This window comes from Aplosporella prunicola (assembly GCF_010093885.1).
Source record: "Aplosporella prunicola CBS 121167 unplaced genomic scaffold K452scaffold_1, whole genome shotgun sequence".
Classification (NCBI taxonomy): domain Eukaryota; kingdom Fungi; phylum Ascomycota; class Dothideomycetes; order Botryosphaeriales; family Aplosporellaceae; genus Aplosporella; species Aplosporella prunicola.
The window spans coordinates 978,579-994,959 of NW_022983529.1; the positions used below are offsets into that span (position 1 = coordinate 978,579).

Consider the following 16,381-nt stretch of genomic DNA (forward strand, 5'->3'; position numbering starts at 1 on the left):
TTTTTTTGTGATGAAGCTTTTTTTGGAGAGAGTGTTAGAAAGAGAGAGCCTTACGTCTCGCAGTCGCCTCCATCTTTATGTATATACATATACACAGCTAGGCCCGGAGCTCGGCATGGGCTAAGGCTGTAAGGGATGTTCGCGCGCGCTCAACCACGACAGCCACTCTCTCCAATTTATGTCCCGCGCCGGGCCCGCTTCTCCGCCTCGCTTTCGCTTTCCGACGCGGTGGAAAGCGAATGCGAAAATCACACCCACACCTAATGATGTGCAAGGCTGATGATGATCCCGCCTGCCCCATTCGGGCTCCCACCGCCATTCCCTGCCGCGCTTCTGTTGCACTGCACCCGCCAAACCCTGGCCCCCCCGCCACACAATGACAGACGTGGCGCCCGCCCTTCCTACCTATTTCTTAATCATATGGATCTTGGTGGCGTTTATAAGGTAGTCCGGTACAAAGTATAGGCCCCTGCCTACCTACCGAGTGCGGCAAACCTTGGAAAAGATAAAAACCCATGTGCTGGCGTGCCTTCCGCGCGCAGCATCGCGTCGCGCAGCCCGGGATTAGCTCGGCTAAACTACCCCAGACCATGTATCGTCCATGGGTGAGGTAGCCACTTCCGTTGCTGCTTCTTCTACCAACTCAAATCCAGGAATGTAGCAAGTCCGCCTGCCCACCATGACCGAGGAGCTGGTTTCGGGTGATGGCTGCATCTCAGACGAGTCCAGTTTCTACGGTATCTATTTTATTTTCTTTACATCATCTTTCGTTTGCCTATCACACAGCAGTTGACAGTGCCACGTAGGAGATGAGACAACCAAGGCGGCCTGGGAAGCTCGCACCAAGGCCTTTGACCCTGCCTCGTACTGGGAACACCATGAAACCTATCCCGCGACAATGGCACACAGAACACGTGCCGAAGCACAGCGCCTCGCGGCAGACGATGCCAATGCCATGGGAATGATAACGTCCAACAGTGCGCGCGGATCCGCTGAAGCAAGCAGAAACGCCGAAAAGGCCACAGTCAAACTCAACCTCACACATGAAGGTGACCCAAGATGGTACCAGCCAACAGAGACCGTCTCCGAGTTCCTCAAGCGCTGTCCACCACTAAAGACCATCTGCGAAGACACAGGCATCGACTGGTTCTGGGTCGGCAACCCGCACGCCTCGAGCTACAACCAGCAGCCAGCGGATGTGGACACCTTCATTGAACGGGGGTACGGGCTGCTAGAAGCGTACCAAAGCAAGCGCGCAGAGCTAGAGAGCGCCAACCCGAGCTCCGCCAAAGGCACCATCACGCGCAAGCTGGGCCCGGAGCGGGAGAAGCTAAAACAGCGAATCGCGGACCTGGCGCGCGCGAAACACGTCGTCTGCGGCAAGTGGATGCTCTTTCCCCGCGAGGAGGACTTGCTCAGTGTGTGGGCGCAAGTCTGCGAGGCCGTGCTCGCGAACCGGCTGGGCCACACTGCCAAGACGGGCACGACGTGGGCGGGCAAGGCCGAGACGCACCGCCTCATTTGCGTGTACACGAAGGACTGGTCCGATGTCGACGTGAGGCGCGTGCTCTTGTCGCTGGTCAATTTGGGCTTGGTGGCGAAAGATGACCCCCGCGGCATCTGGTACAAGACGGATGCGTACACGTATCTGGACCTGTCGTCGGGGAACGCGTACAACCTACCCGCAAGTCTTTACTCGAGCAAGGAGATGCTGAAGGGAGGCGCGGTTGCTACCAAGAGGAAAGGCGAGGCTTCTCAGAAGCAGACGAGCGCGAAGAAACCTAAAGAAGCAGAGTCGAAGAAGCAAACGAAAGGGAAGCAGCGATCGCTCATGGAAATGTTTGGCTGAACACGGATGGACCGTACACAGATACGAGTTTTCTACTCTTTCCTTTTTCCTGGCTAGATGATACATAAATACAGTTAGCCAAGCAGCCATGTAGCTTCCCAGAACACCTAGGTAGGTAGAGTACAGCACAGCGCCCATGCAGTCGCCGATGGCCAGGCAAGCAATCAATCAATCAATCACTCAAACAATCAATCAAACAGACCCACCCCCAAGCACCCAACCTCACAAAAAAACAAAAAACCAATCACACAAATCAACTACTCAACCCCCACCCCTCGTCACAGGCTCCACCTTCTCAGCCGCCTTGCGCAGCCGATTCATGACCGCGGCCGCGACATCGCCCTCGCGCTCATCGATGCCTTCCACGAAAATCGCCTCGACGTCTTTGCGGTCTAGCTCGCGCAGCGCCGAAAATAGGCCTCGCGCTATGGCTTTGGTGTCGGTGCCGAGATTGACTTCCCAGACCTCCGCTGGGCCTGCGGCGTCGGTTTCGGTTTCGTTTGCGCTGTTGCTGAGGAGGCGCGGCTGCGGCACGGGGCGCAGCGTTATTGCTTCTGTGAGGTTGGAGAAGCTGGGGGGTGCTGTTGCTGGTGTTGGTGTAGGTGTCTTTGGGTGCGCTGGTTGTGGTGCTTCGTCTTCTTCCTTTGCTGCTGCTGTGTCCCTGTTCTCTGCCCGCTTCGGCACAACGCCGCAGCCTTCAGGCCAGCTCTTGGTCCTAATAAGCCCGACGCTCTTCCTGCCCTCCAGATCCGCCTTCCCAGGCATGCCGGCCCCGGCCTCAAACAACACCACCGTCGCCCGCGGCGAGTAATGCCTGTACTTCATGCCAGGGGCACGGGGCGCGTCGCCCTCACCCTCACCATCGCCTTCCCCCTTCACCATCTCCGCCTTATCCTTATACGCGACCCTCACGTCCTCCCACCCCTCACAAGCCCGCAACTCATCCATACTCACGCCCCCCGGCCGCAGCACGACAGGCGTCTGGCCCAGCCCGTCCACGACCGTGCTCTCAACGCCGACGTCGCACGGCCCGCCATCCAGCACCGTCGCGATGCGCCCCTGCAGGTCGAAGTAGACGTGCTCGGCGGCCGTGGGCGAGGGCTTGGTGCTCGCGTTGGCAGAGGGCGCGGCGATGGGCCGTTCGGCGAGCGCGATCAGCAGCAGCGCGATGGCGGAGCGCGGCATCCGCGCCCCGAATGTTGTTAGGTTGGCTGTGACTTCGGGCGCGAGGGGCGAGGGCGAGGGCAGCGGCATGATGAGCGTGAGGGGCCCCGGCCAGAACCGCCGGATCAGTGGGTGGTAGATCTTGGGGATGGGGTCTGGAGCGTCGTCCACTACTGTAGCATTGCCCTTGCCGTCGGCATGGTCTCCGCCCTGTAAGGAAGAAGAGCCATCACCACCATTACGCAGCAGCTCACGCAGCTGCCCCAGCGACGCAAAATGCACAATGAGCGGGTTATCAGCCGGGCGCTGCTTGGCGGCGTAGATGCCGCGCACGGCGGCCGACGACGTCGCGTCCGCGCCCAGCCCGTACACCGTCTCGGTCGGGAAGGCGACGGGCAGTTTCCCTTCCCGCAGCTCTTGCGCCGCTTGCCGCAGGTGCGCGACGTCGGGCCCGGAGGCCGCCCACTCGATGTCCCACTCTTCAAGCAGCGCGTCTGCGCCCTCTGGCCGGGACACGGTGATTTTGCCTAGCTTCGTCGCGTCAATGGGCAGGATCTTGGTCTCGGGCATGGTCGTTGTGGTCGTTGTGGTGGTAGTGGTGGTCATGTCGTCGTCGGCCGTCAAGCCGCGTTTTTGGGGCACCGTGGCCGCGGGACTGGCGCGGGCCATGCTTGCCAGACTGCGGATATTGCGTGCGAGGCGGTGGGAGAGCGTGGCGCGGTAGACATTGGGGAAGCTGGGCATATGCGCATCTAGAATTATTTCTCTTGACTCAGCGCAAAGTTTCCGCCCGCGGGTCGTGGTTTGGGAGCGACGTCGGCCCGACTTTTGTGCTCCCAACGTCATCGCGGGGGTCGTCCATCATTCCCGCACTGCGTGATAGCCACCAATATCTTTTTTTTTATTTTTCTTTTTTCTTCTTTGGTATACAATCAAGATTGGCTATATAGTTTGAGCTAGTCAGCAACCTTCAACTATATCTAGCTATAGTTCGCAAGGCTGTTTGCATACATTTACCAATATAAATAGAGAGAAAAACATTATAAACAGTCAATGTTTAAATGAGGATCCACTGTAGTAGTCCTTGCATTATCTACTCGGTAGGTAGCGGAAAAGGTCTGACTACACCCAGCGGCTTTCCCTAAGAAATCTCAAAGAAAGAAAAAGAAGGAAAAAAAAGTCCCGCGCCAATCCAAACCATAACCGCATATCCATTCTCGCCCTCAAGTGTCGATAAACCTATTATCCCATCACTGTCTGTAGGCAAATCCCGTCGCATGAAAGCAGCCGCGCATGCGCCTCACGCCCATGTATTCATTCCATTCTCTATGCCTGATTGAAGCGAAAGAAAAACATGGAGCCAGGACACGCGCACACACGGAAACTAGAAACCAGAAGCCGAAAATCATCAGAGGGGACGCACAAGCAGACTGAAGAAGTAGATAGAAGCTCGAAAAAAAAAAAAAAAAAAAAAAAAAAAAGGAAAAATCTCTCAACGGTGCATGCTGGCACATCAACTCCTTTGCAGCCCTTGCCTAGGTAGAGTGTGCATAACGAACGCCGCTAGCGCCACGCTAAAAGGCCACGAAGAACGAGCGGATCTGTTATCCGCAATCAGAAACAAGAGAAGAGGATACGGTTGCGTTTCATATCCATAAACGCAAGAAAACGTAGTTGTGGAGAGAAGAAGCGAATTTACCCGGCACTGGCAACGGCTTGTCATCGACCAGAGCTAGTCACATCGCTTAGCAAAGCAGAGGAATGCTGCGTTTCTACTCCATGGAAGCTGGTTGGGAATGCTATGAAAGCACACTGAACTCGAAGTCACCATGTCTGCATTAGTCAATGACGAGGAAGCTGACAGTCCCGACAAATAGCCTCAAGAACTGGTCGAAGGGCTGCGAGTGGCACTTTCAGACTGTAGCAGTGCACTGTTCAGCATCCTCTCCTCCTCACGACGAAGGTCCTGCTGTTGTAATTTCTGGAGCTCCCGCCACTGCGCGCGAGAATTGGCCGCCGAAGCACCCATCTCGGCCAAGCGGCGCGTAAGCTCAGGGTTATCTTCGCCCTCGATGAAAGTCCACTCTTCATCAGGCTCGTCGTCTTCGTCGGTCATGTCGCCTTGTGCATTGGCGCCGCGGACCTTAATCAGCGACCTAGCGTAGTCCATGTCGCGATAGAGGGCTTTTACGGCGTTTTCAACTCCATTTTCCTGTGTTATTGTTAGGCATGTTTGGTCATTCACCGTAGAAGAAGGCATTTGAACTTACAGAGCGAATCTTTTCTCCAAGCTCCTTGGCTTTTGCCTGCATACGTTCGTCACACGATGCTTGCCACAGCGCTCGTCCCAGAGAAGTCGTGTTTAGCTTGGCCAAATGGACCCCTACACCGAGGTCCTTAACCCGTTGGGCGAAGAAGAACTGGTCACCGAAGAAAGGCTTGATGATGGTTGGCACACCAGCACGGAGACTAGCACCAGTAGTACCAGAGCCTCCATGATGGGCAACAGCATCAACCTGTTTGAAGAGCCAGTCATGTGGGCAGTGTTGAATCTGGTAAATCTCCGGAGGTAAAGGCACGTCTTGAACAACTTCACCCCTCTTGATCTTGTCCCTCATACCCCGCTCAAGCCATCCTTTTGAGAAGATACAGCGAACATCAGCCTTCTCTACGGCCTCAACGATCGTTTGTAACACGAGTTTGGGATCTTCCTGAATCGGAATGGACCCGAAGCCTATGTAGACTAGCTTCTTGCCATCTTCGCGGGCTCTGGCGATGAAGTTGGCAAGGTCTTCCGGAGGTTTATAATTGTCGCCCTCGTCCAAGAACCAGTATCCGGTGACATGGGTCCAATCGCTGTAGTCAAGAGGAGGTGGGACGACCGACGGACTGAAGTTATACATGAACGGGATTTTGTTGATCTGCATTTTCTTCAGTTTAGTGCCACGCAGACCCAGCGCCTGCTTTCTCCATCGGTTGATCGGTATGCTTATTGCCATCCACCATGCTTCTTCGAAAAGAACATATGACAGGAAGTTGTAAGTACCGCCCATTTTCTGCTTCGGCACGGCAAACGAATGCGGGTATGCGCGCGTCCGGGTCCACGGCATTGTGAAAGCGCGGAAGTAGGGGATCTGGAGTGCCTCGGCGATGTGTATACCGGCCATGGTGCTGGGACTCTCGATAAGGACATCCGTTCCCTGGCAAGCGCTCCATGCTCCTCGGAGAAGTTCCGTGAGCCAAGGCATGAACGACCTAAGTGATTCAGCCATAAACGACGGTGTGAACATTCCGTGTTCCACACAAAGGTTCATGAGGTCCGCCGGGTTTCCACCAATCGCCGCAAACTCGATGCCATTCTTTATCACCCAATCTCCAAACTCCTCATGTGTCACAATCCTCGTCTTGTGACCGTCTTGCATCAAACGTACGCAAAGCGCAATGTATGGCTGTACGTCACCGCGAGAACCGACTGCCATGCAAGTAATATGGAGTGGCTTTGCAGGCGCGAATTCGAGAATGGAAGCATTTGGATCGTCGAAATTGACCGAGGGCCCTTCATGGTCAGCAGTTTTACTGAGAGGCAGGGCAATTATGTATGGCATACCGAGCTCTTCAATGTTCTTGGATGGCTTGAGCTCGTATTTGGCGGCATCGCTAGGGTGCGCTTGCTGCAACAACTCATGCTCTGCCTTCGCAGCTTCGGCTCCAAGGATACTTTCTTGACTGAGGGGATCAGGCTGTAAGTATCGGACGTTGTCAAGACTTTGGTGGATGGTGACTGTGCAATCATCGCGGACATCGATGTCAGAAAACTCAAAAAACAACTCTTCGTGTCCGCGGATCGCTATGACGAGGCCAGCGTAGCCAAGACGAAACCCTTTTTCCTTTTCTACGTTCTCGATGTCAATGAGCGGAAGAACGAGCTGTCGAATCAAAGGTTAGTGGCTGCAACTCTTCAAATGTATCGAAAGGTGGAGCGTACCTTTGTACGGGTGCCTATAAGCAAGCTCCGGAAGCAGAAAAACCTGTTGCTAAGATAAATTTTACCATACAAGGGAAGAACCTTGTATATGCTTCCGAAGAAACAGGCCTGAAGCTTCTCCGATGTTGGGAGAGAAAAATGCTCCCGGAAATTCCCGTCGTCGATTGCTGCCTGTTCGTCATCGACTGTATCATGCTGTTGACTGTCAGGCGGTAAACCCGGGTCTGCCGTGTAATGCTTCTTTCCTCCCGCCCACATGCCCGAAACTTTCTCATAGTAGCTCATTGATTTCGACGTTATCAAGCTGTTCATCTGTTTTGATCTGTTCTGCAAGAAACCAGCGAGGCCAGAAGCTTTCTGGATTGGATAAGTCCCAGCGTTGACAAGTCCCTTCAGTCCAAAACTGGATGAAGAAGCCTGCATTTTGTCGTGCTGCAACTCGCTGTCATCTCCGAGGCCTTTCGACTCTTGCATCGGAGTTCTGAAGCCTCTGGCCCTGGATGTCTGTCCGCTTTTAGATTCATGCGAAATATTAGGGTTGGCCATATCCGCAGATCTAGCCGTATCCTGTGAATCTCTACCGGGGCGGTCAACAGATGAGCTCGAGCTATTGAAGTTGGCCGGTCCAGTCGAAGGACGGTAGAAAACATCACTCTTATTGAGTATTTGACTGGCAGATGCCTCGGTGTCGTTGATGGATTGTACAGCTGCGGAAGACTCCGTATCGTGCTCCAACGAGAATGCCGCCGACCCATAGGAATCGCGAGGCCGGCGCGGTGAATGCAACCTTACATCTTCGCCTTCGTCGCTATCCTGAATCCCTCCGGGCCTGAGTCTTCCTCGTTCGAAGATTGGCGGGTGGGAAGTTCCGTCGAAACCGGAGTTCTGTTGATATTTATCAAAACTTGATCGTGACGAACCGCCATTGACATCTGTAGGAAGAAACGGCTGCTTGACGCCCACGAGATCGTCGAGTTTTTGTGCTTCGGATGCTCTCCGATGTTTACTCTCCTCGACCATTCCTTGCAAGACACTCATGGCTTCCAGACCATATCCGAAAAATGAGAAGAAGTAGTCATCTACGGCGTATGAATCGTCGTTGTCCATCACACGGAACTTGATTGTTTCCGTGTGGCCAAGAATGGGGCTGTCTTCAATGTCTAAGACGTTATCAACCGCCAGCGAGATCTTCACACTGTTGCCGTCATTATGGGCCTTGAAGATCGCTTTCTGGAGTTGTTTGACCCATTCTTTTGCAGCGGTCGCACTGTCGGCACGAAGATGGTAGGTGTTGTCCTTGGTTTTGACAGTGAATTCAAGCGCTTCCTTGGAGTTGTCTTTGGGCTCTGTCAGTTCTGCAGATATACCGTAAAGGAGGTTAATCCTTCCACGGGGGAAGTAGACGTCGTTCCGATCATTGTAGTATGCTAGCACGTCCCCCTTGAGAACGAACCAGCGACGGTTCCATTTCGAAGTACCGTGCTTGAACAGGTGACTAGACTTGACAGCTTCGTGCTAATTTGTGTTAGTTAGGTGCTACTAGGAAACATGGCTACAAGAACATACACTCTTCTTCGGTAGATAAGCATAGAAGCAAATATGCTTTTCGGTGACGTACAAAGTCCCTTGTAGCATTACGCTTTGGAGAAGCCAGCATGGCCAGTCTGAAACTGTTAGCCGGTGTCAAAGTAAAACTGGTACAAACATACCAGCAAGAACCTCCTCCTCTTCTTCCAGCTGGAAGACTTCCTTAATCCTTTGAGCAAGCGCACCTGTCTTGTTCGGGACCGACGAAGTATCAGCGCCGAACGTGTTCTGGGCGTTGCGCAAATCCGATCCCAAAGCAGATGCCTCCATCGCCGCGTGATCTCTGTACAGGCGCCTTATGTCCGGGGTAGATGCGTGCACTGGCTCAGTTTGCGCTTCGTCGGCAGGCTTTCCGGGTAATATTTGCGACGAAGACATCATGTCGGTGGGAGCATCGCGGCGTTCCTTGACAGACGCGGGACGCGGCTTTAGTATGGAACGTAAGATCTTGTTGTCGGAAAGGCCGCGGCGGTGCCTGGCGTTCTCCCCCGACGTGCGCGAACCGTCGGACGAGGGGCCAGCGGTCTTGGTCTCGAGCTCGTCTTCACCGTCGCTGAGCTCGTCGTGTGTGTGTCTGGTATTTAAATCGATGAGGGAGCCTGCGTTCGTAATCAAGTCAAAAAAAGAACGATGCTGGTACCGTGGATCGTTGGTCTTGGGCGCGGTGACGTCGGTATCCAGGTCGTGGCCGTTCCGTAGGCTCTCTGGCATCTCGAGGGACACCCTGCTGGAGGCCTTCCCCTTGGTGACAGAGGGGACAGGCTTTTGCCTGAGGTCGTAGAGCGAAGTCATGGCGAAAGGACGAATGGCGAGGCTCTGGCTGCTTGGTATCTGCCTGGCGGCGGGTTGCACCAGATTAGCTTGCAGGTCAGTGTGCAGGCGGCAGCAGCACTATCAGGTGCGTTCAGACGTGGGTAGACATCACATCGTGACCAGGGCGGTCCTCGTGGAGTTGGTTGACGAAGGTAGCGGCAGCAGGTGACGACGGGGGAGCTCTCGTAGGACGGTATCAGCCCCCGGCCCGAGCTAAGAGCTCCACCGCCCGCCCTGTCACCGACCAGGGTCCTGGCACGTTTTTTGCGCGAATGCTTCGCCGTGTCACGCACCCACTGCGGCTGCTGCCTGCGTCCGCTCGTCGACCACCTATCTCGTGTCCTCATCATCGATGCTCCCGCTCTCTCTCCCCTCGATACGGAGCTCTGACGATCACATGTGGAGCCGGCCTCTCTGCGATACGTGCGTTCCTAGTGGGCGCAAAGCCACCCGTAAGGCAGACTCATCCTCTTTCACCACTTCCCGCCTTCTCTCTGCTGGTACTATCTCGGTGTCGTCCTGCCAATCACATCCATCGGCGACGCGCCCAAGGCAAATATCCGCACTCTGCAGCCAAGCGGAGTGAAACCTACATGCTGCGGGCGTCGTCGGCGCCGCCACACTCCCGGCTCGACATGGATAACCTAGTGTCAACCTTCTCAGGCTCCTCCACGAGTCTCGGTTCTCTGCAGCCCTTCTGTCTCGGCGGTGCCAGTGTTTGAGTTTATTTCCGCCATTGCACAACGCTGCTTTTCGTCCGCCATAGATACTCGCTGCGTCTTCTCTTTGGCCTGGAGAAAAATGCCACCTATGAAAGGTATATGCTAAATTCGAGTTGTTTAGGTGGCTTCGTAAATACGGTAGGCTACGGATGCATCATTACAGTCTGGTTTTCTTTTAGCCTTGACTGTTCATAACGTTTCTCTTTATAACGGATACTACAGCTAACAAGTTGTGATATTTCCGCTACACAATTACTACTGCTTCGAAACACTAAGAACTCTATGTCTTTCGATCTCAGTGCATCTCTCAGTATTGTTTCAGTCAGATTCATGCTCGTCTCCAGAAAACCTACCCTTTTGCAATCAAACAGCATTAGAGGACCATACACCAGCAAAATTATGTTGCTATATTAACTTGCAAACTGTTTGCATCAAACAGTTCCTGAGAACGTTGCTCGGGATCTCTCCACTACCGTTTTTTATTCAACCAAATAGAAGGTAAGAGCCAAAGCAGCTGGTGTTCAGTTTCAACCTCACGGACTTTCGTTCTGGACTCGTCCCGCAATAAAAGATTCGCAAAACAAAACACTTCAGTACAGTCACACACTTCCAACGTACTCAAGTCCAAACGTATTCATCAAAACTCTAGAACGGTGGCTGTAACAGAACTCAATTCGACTGTTAGCTCTAATATTTCGTCAGAGTAACAGTAGCAAGGATATCGATATTGTGCATAGACCCGGGGCTTCGTGGCCTGTTTTTTGTGGTTGTACTACCTCGCGCGGCGATCAATTCCCAGCCCTTGTCCCGCAACCTGGGATGCCGGCTGCCCCGGACCAACGAAGGAGCAACCCAGCACCTGGGTAGAAGACAAATGCAGTAGAGGAATCTCTCAACGCCATTCGAAAGCATCCAGGCAGTATAGACGAGTCGGAAATCTCCACGAACGTTAGTGCGACCGCAACCTACCCTGCAGTTATCTTTACCGTCTGTCCCGCCATCCACATCACAAGCAGTATCTGCAATACGATATCGATGCCGCGAATACGAAGGACAAACGTATGAATAAACTACGCGTAGAGCAGGGCAACAAATGCTGTCTCTGGGGCTTGCATAAGTGTGGCATGCACACCATCGTATTAAATCCGACATGCCGCTTGTTTGGCGGTGAGTTACATGCAGATAATCGCGTGCATAAGGACAGCCTCATTTGAGGAGCCCACTCACAAAGACTGCACATTGCGACAGTAGGTCAAGGAAAGCCACATCCGCCACTAACCTATGGTCGTTGCTTACTCGTGAAAGACAACAGCGCATGACTTCCTCTATGGCGTCTGCTAACAGGAAATGAATTTACAAAGAGCCAGACGCAAACGACAGATTCAACCTCGCAGGCAACATTGCCGATCTAGCAAGATAGCATGGTCAAGCACGCACTTGGAGTGTTGGTTCACAGCAAAGCCCACAGCTGTCCAAGGTACAGCTCAGTGACGCTGACAGCGACTACATTCGGATTCAGACGTTCACTGTGCACTCCGACCCTAACTCGGAGTAGCATCAGACACTGCCGATTGGATTGCTATGATTGGTCCATTTCTACCCATAACGCTGATGATAGACATCATCACAATTGGTTGATAAACACCAATAGTTACTGTGAATAAGCGTGAGTTTTAATAGTCAAGGATGTTCATCAGCAAATGAGCGTTAATCGTAAGGCTTGTTCTCTTCACAGTGTAATCCTCTGTGCCTCTGAACACTGCAGTGACATCAGCACTTCCATTGTTCACTGTGATGTTGACTGCCGGGAGCAGGTTTGCCCTGAGACGGACTCAACCGGGGAAAGCCAGAGACAGCTTGGCTTTTTATGGCTCACCTGCGTGTTACACTACTTGCGGGTAGGAGCAGTTTTGATTTTTTGAAAGTACTGGTTGTTAATTTATTTTGTCCATTGCCTGTTTACAAACGCTAGAGAACAAACACTAGAGACGCCGCGTTTCGTTTCCAGTTGGAACAGTTTTGTTGAGGGATAAGCTTGAAGGTGTAGGCTGCCTGCGACTTTGCGATATTGACTCCGAAGGCTTGCTGTTGAAGCAGTCACTTAATGTCAATAGTATATAGATAGCATTGCTTGTATCATTATGCTGTTTGTGGATGTTAGACATTAAGTTAGACCTCTCCCCAGTTCATCTGATTCTTTGTTGTACACTTAAACAGTGAAAGTCACTGATGAACAAGAAACATGCAGGTACATGTATTTATTTACTTTCTACGCAGAGCTCTAAATAGCATGTCATCATTGCGAACCGTGGTTTTTTGCCCATGCCTCGTCAAACACCTTCTGGTCCACGGCAAACGCGCGGAGGTAGTCCCTCTCCAGATCGTGCGTGTTCTTGCCAATCAGGACCAGGCTGTGGAGCGGACGGCCCAGGTCCGCCTCGGCCAACTGCTCCAGCGTGCCAGCAACAATGTTTTGGTCCTGCGCACCCACGCGCGCGACACCCACAGCGAGGGCATCCTTTGCGCAAACACCCAGGCCCTTCTCTTCCTCAATCTCAATCATCTGCTGCGCGCACTGCGCGACCGTCATGTAGCGCGGCGGCTCGTACCGGATCTTGCCCCGAGCCAGCATCTCGAGGTTCGGTTCCTTGACCTTGATGTCGAGCAGGACGAGGGTGTGCAGGCCGATGTTCGCGTTCTCGACAATCTTCTCGTACCACGACGAGGGGCGCCAGTTGTCGGTGAAGAAGACCATGCTGATGGTCTGGCCGAAGTTGTAGAGCTGCAGGCCGGTGCAGCCGATTCCGGTCATGATACTGGCATTGGGCACGGCCTGGGTAGGGATGCCCAGCTCACGGGCGCGGAGGATCAGGTCCGTATGCGTCGTGGCACTGTGCATGGCATTGTCAGTCGGCAGGCCGCACCGCCCCCCTGGCATATGACGTACCCGAACGGGTCTCCGACGACGAGGAAGGCGACGTCGACCTTGTCGGCGTCGGCCAGGATCGTGTCGCTGGACGACTCGACCATTTCGCGGTCGGCGATCTCGACGGACCGGCCATAGTAGGCTTCCTACTGTCGCGGCAAAGCACGCATCAGGCGCCGTGTCGACCAGCGCGCGGGGACGGGAAGCTAACGCACCAGTTGCTCTTTCTCGACCAGCAGGATGGCCGTGTAGGCCTCGAGGTAGACGCGCTCGGCCTTCTTGACAATCTCAAGACCCTTGACGGTGATGTCCTTTTCGTCGGCCAAGCCGAGTCCAACGAGGTAGAGCATGGTGGAAAGAAGAGGGATGCGCGAATGCTGGTGCGGAAGAGAGAGGTAGAGAGAGAGGGCGCGTGCCGACGATTTTGTTCGTGCATCCCCACTGCGGGCGCGCATCGTGCTGTAGGGCTGAAGGCGGTCAGGCCGCCGGCGACTGCTGCAAGCGGTTAGCTGCGTCTGCCCTGGCTCCCCGGTTGTGCCTCCCGTGCCTCAACTCCATCCCTCACGCTCACTGACCTGCCCAGCTTGCATCGCCCTCTCTCTCGCTTCCTTTGCCTGGAGCGCCCGTATTCTTGTCTTGTAGTACTGCCTGTTCCGTATACCACAGGCGTCCCCTCGTCCTTCAACATGACGGACAAGTCGGTCAAGTATCGTACGGAAATCCAGCAGGTCAGTTGTTCCAGATTCCGAGTCGCATCTTAGCACTTGCTCCTCTTGTGTGAAAATCGTTCCTTCTCTGTTTATTTTCCGCTTTCACCGTGACCAAATTATCCTTCAACAAAAAGCCAGTGTATACCTGTAATCATTTTACTCGTATTCACAAGCTACGTCGTTCCTTTTCTTTATAGACGACATCCCATTCATTTCTCTTACTATCTGCATAAACTTCCTTCTCGTCTCTCCAACCGGTTCCCAACATGACCAAAGTCATGCTGCCGTTTCCGGAATATCCTGCTTCTGGCAAAGGCTACCGCTATGTATCCATTACTGACTTGATTCAAAAGATGATGTTCGTCTCTGGTGAGACGGCTGAACCATCTGCTGAGACAACCTCTCTTATCGAACTCATTGTCCAACAACAAGTACAGGAAATGGTATGTACTCACCCTCGCTTGTCATTTTTCACCAAGCTTATAACAAACAGCTACGTGAATGCACTAATCTCGCCAACCGGCGCGGTAGCCGCAGTATTTCCACTGACGATCTTATGATGCTCATCCGTCACGACCGTGCAAAGATTAGCCGTCTCCGTACCTTCTTGCAATGGAAAGATGTCCGGAAGACGGCAAAGGACTCTGAGGAAAAGAACGCTGGGGCTGAAGATATTGGAGCCGAAGACATTGGCGTCGACATCGCGACCACAGCCCCCAATCCCGCCACTAAGACGGCGGCGGCCAAGCCAGCCGGCTCCAAAAAGGCTGTCGACCTAGTCTGGGACGTGCAATCCTACTTCAACGAATCGGTACCCGCGCGTGACGATGAAGAAGATGAGGAAGAAGAAGAGATGAACTACGCGACCATCCAGCGTCTCCGCAACGCCGACGAGCGCACCAAGAACATGACGCGGGAGGAGTACGTGCACTGGTCCGACTGCCGACAAGCGTCCTTCACTTTCCGCAAAGGCAAGCGGTTCCGCGAGTTCGCCGGCTTCGGCACCATCACGGACAGCAAGCCCAATGACGACATAATCGATATTCTCGGCTTCCTGACCTTCGAGATCGTGCAGACGCTGACCGAAGAAGCCCTCAAAGTCAAGCAAGTCGAGGATGCCTACCGCAAGTCGATCGGCGGTGGTGGCAGCGGCGGCGGGGATAGCCAGGGCGGCCCGGGCGGCAACCGCAAGCGCAAGCGTGAGTCCGGCCTCTTCGACCCACCGGAGGAGGCTCGCGAGCCCGTAGGTCCTGGCCATGTCCGCGAGGCGTTCCGCCGCTTGCAGCGGATGCCCAAGAAGAGTAGGGCTATGCTCAACTTTACTGGCCTTATGCAACGCAATTCGCTCAAGCTTGTAAGTTTCTCGCTCTTTCTATATTCGACTCTTGCCTGCCCCTATGCTAATTATTACATTTAGATATAACCGCGTTCGCCGCGCTAAGAGCAGATTTAAAACTGCGAAGGGGCAAAACACCCTTCCTGCCAATCCACTTTGCCTCTGCACCTTACGCACCTCAAGCCAAAACCAACCCTGACGCCCCGCTAAAGGTAGATCCGCAACTGCGAAGAAGCAAAATACACGCTACCTCTCTGCTCTTCACCTCAACCATTTCAGCACCAAATAGCAAAAGACAGAAAACGCAGTCACACCGCCCCAAAACATCCACTTGTCCTGCTTCGCGCACCTCTTCACCATGCGAATCGTATCGTTCGACACTTCCAACATATTCGCCACGCTATACAGCTTCCGCCGCGTCCCATTGAGCATCTCGCGCTGGTCCTCCAAGTCGCGAAGCACCGCGCTCCCGCGCCCCAGGAATTCGTCCAGCTGTACGTTTATGCTCGCCGTGAACGACTGGTGGCGGAATGTCCGCTCCTCACGCGTGTAGTCGCCCGACCCGGCATCGAGCGCTGAAGAGTTTGCGCTGCAGTACGGCCACCAGGGTGAGTACTGCGCCGCGCTGGTGGCGGCGTAGGGATTTTCCGGCGTGTCAGTGTGATGGTGCCGACGGCCGAAGAGCCATGCATGCGTTGGCACTGCTTGCTATGCAGGCGTTAGCTTGGTTGAGGCATAGAAGGTGCCTGCGCGAGCGAATGCTCGCCACAAGTGCTCGCTGCAGCGCTGGGGGCAGGGAGGGGTGGGGAAAGGCATACCCGCTCGTCGTCCCTCTCCTGCTTGAGCCTCGCGAACCGCTCGCGGTACTCGGCAAGCTCGCGAGTGAAGGCGTCGATGCGCTCGTACGCAGTTTCCTGCTCGGCGGCGCCAGGCTCGTGTCTAGCGAGGCGGGCGTAGTCCTCGATGGTGCGGCCGAACGAGGCCAGCGACGCGTTGGTTTGGCCTAGAAGGGCGGGTGGGAGGGGAGAGCCATTGCTGCTGTTACTACTGCTGCTGCTGCTGCTTTGAGCCAAGCCGTCGAGCTCTTTGCGTAGTGCTGTGGATTGCCGGCGGGCGGAGTTGAAGAGCGAGTTCTGTGTGTGTTAGCTGGCGTTGTGGCTTGGCTTGGTTTGGCTTGGCTTGAGAGGCTTGAGAGAGAGACAGGGTTGGAGGAGCGGGCTGTGGGGTACGAGCAGCGTACCATGATTGCGTGGATTTGATGATGGGCTGCCGTTGCTGCTGCCTTTTTT

At 54.3% G+C, this 16,381-nt stretch overlaps 6 protein-coding genes across 6 annotated transcripts in view; 2 read left to right on the forward strand and 4 right to left on the reverse strand.

Annotated features, from left to right (window-relative positions):
- K452DRAFT_6401 (uncharacterized protein) overlaps positions 1–176 on the reverse strand; it is a 2,253-nt gene extending 2,077 nt beyond the window's left edge. The window contains exon 1 of the mRNA XM_033546953.1: positions 55–176. Coding sequence (XP_033403076.1) covers positions 55–73 — 19 coding nt within the window. The 5' untranslated portion in view covers positions 74–176. The remainder of the gene's footprint in view (positions 1–54) is intronic.
- Positions 177–679: 503 nt separating this feature from the next.
- Positions 680–1,849, forward strand: K452DRAFT_293806 (uncharacterized protein; the record flags this gene model as incomplete). The annotated part of the gene is made up of 2 exons (XM_033541621.1): positions 680–737; positions 807–1,849. The coding sequence occupies 2 exons, from the start codon at positions 680–682 to the stop codon at positions 1,847–1,849; spliced, it is 1,101 nt and encodes a 366-aa protein (XP_033403077.1).
- Positions 1,850–2,110: 261 nt separating this feature from the next.
- Positions 2,111–3,583, reverse strand: K452DRAFT_218107 (uncharacterized protein; the record flags this gene model as incomplete). Its single annotated transcript, XM_033536337.1, has 2 exons — positions 2,111–3,183; positions 3,247–3,583. The coding sequence occupies 2 exons, from the start codon at positions 3,581–3,583 to the stop codon at positions 2,111–2,113; spliced, it is 1,410 nt and encodes a 469-aa protein (XP_033403078.1).
- Positions 3,584–12,364: 8,781 nt separating this feature from the next.
- Positions 12,365–13,451, reverse strand: K452DRAFT_354783 (uncharacterized protein). The gene is made up of 3 exons (XM_033545909.1): positions 13,262–13,451; positions 13,068–13,192; positions 12,365–13,011 (listed from the first exon to the last, which is right to left on the reverse strand). Exons 1-3 carry the CDS (start codon positions 13,394–13,396, stop codon positions 12,417–12,419), a joined length of 855 nt encoding a protein of 284 aa, XP_033403079.1. The 5' UTR covers positions 13,397–13,451; the 3' UTR covers positions 12,365–12,416.
- A 185-nt stretch (positions 13,452–13,636) lies between these two features.
- Positions 13,637–15,401, forward strand: K452DRAFT_6443 (uncharacterized protein). Its single transcript, XM_033546963.1, has 4 exons — positions 13,637–13,774; positions 14,110–14,199; positions 14,250–15,110; positions 15,174–15,401. Exons 1-4 carry the CDS (start codon positions 13,733–13,735, stop codon positions 15,177–15,179), a joined length of 999 nt encoding a protein of 332 aa, XP_033403080.1. The 5' UTR covers positions 13,637–13,732; the 3' UTR covers positions 15,180–15,401.
- Positions 15,354–16,373, reverse strand: K452DRAFT_314550 (uncharacterized protein; the record flags this gene model as incomplete). The annotated part of the gene is made up of 3 exons (XM_033543765.1): positions 16,294–16,373; positions 15,911–16,225; positions 15,354–15,800 (listed from the first exon to the last, which is right to left on the reverse strand). The coding sequence occupies exons 1-3, from the start codon at positions 16,333–16,335 to the stop codon at positions 15,354–15,356; spliced, it is 804 nt and encodes a 267-aa protein (XP_033403081.1). The 5' UTR covers positions 16,336–16,373.
- Between the last annotated feature and the right edge of the window lie 8 nt (positions 16,374–16,381).

Bases quoted from the DNA above. Each gene is read 5' to 3' on its own strand.
- K452DRAFT_354783 (XM_033545909.1), bottom strand. From the start codon at position 13,396: ATGCTCTACCTCGTTGGACTCGGCTTGGCCGACGAAAAGGACATCACC. The intron at 13,193-13,261 runs GTGCGTTAGCTT...CCGCGACAGTAG, and splicing joins TGGTCGAGAAAGAGCAACTG to GAAGCCTACTATGGCCGGTC. The intron at 13,012-13,067 runs GTACGTCATATG...TGCCATGCACAG, and splicing joins GTCGTCGGAGACCCGTTCGG to TGCCACGACGCATACGGACC.
- K452DRAFT_6443 (XM_033546963.1), top strand. From the start codon at position 13,733: ATGACGGACAAGTCGGTCAAGTATCGTACGGAAATCCAGCAG. The intron at 13,775-14,109 runs GTCAGTTGTTCC...TTGATTCAAAAG, and splicing joins ATCGTACGGAAATCCAGCAG to ATGATGTTCGTCTCTGGTGA. The intron at 14,200-14,249 runs GTATGTACTCAC...TATAACAAACAG, and splicing joins AACAACAAGTACAGGAAATG to CTACGTGAATGCACTAATCT.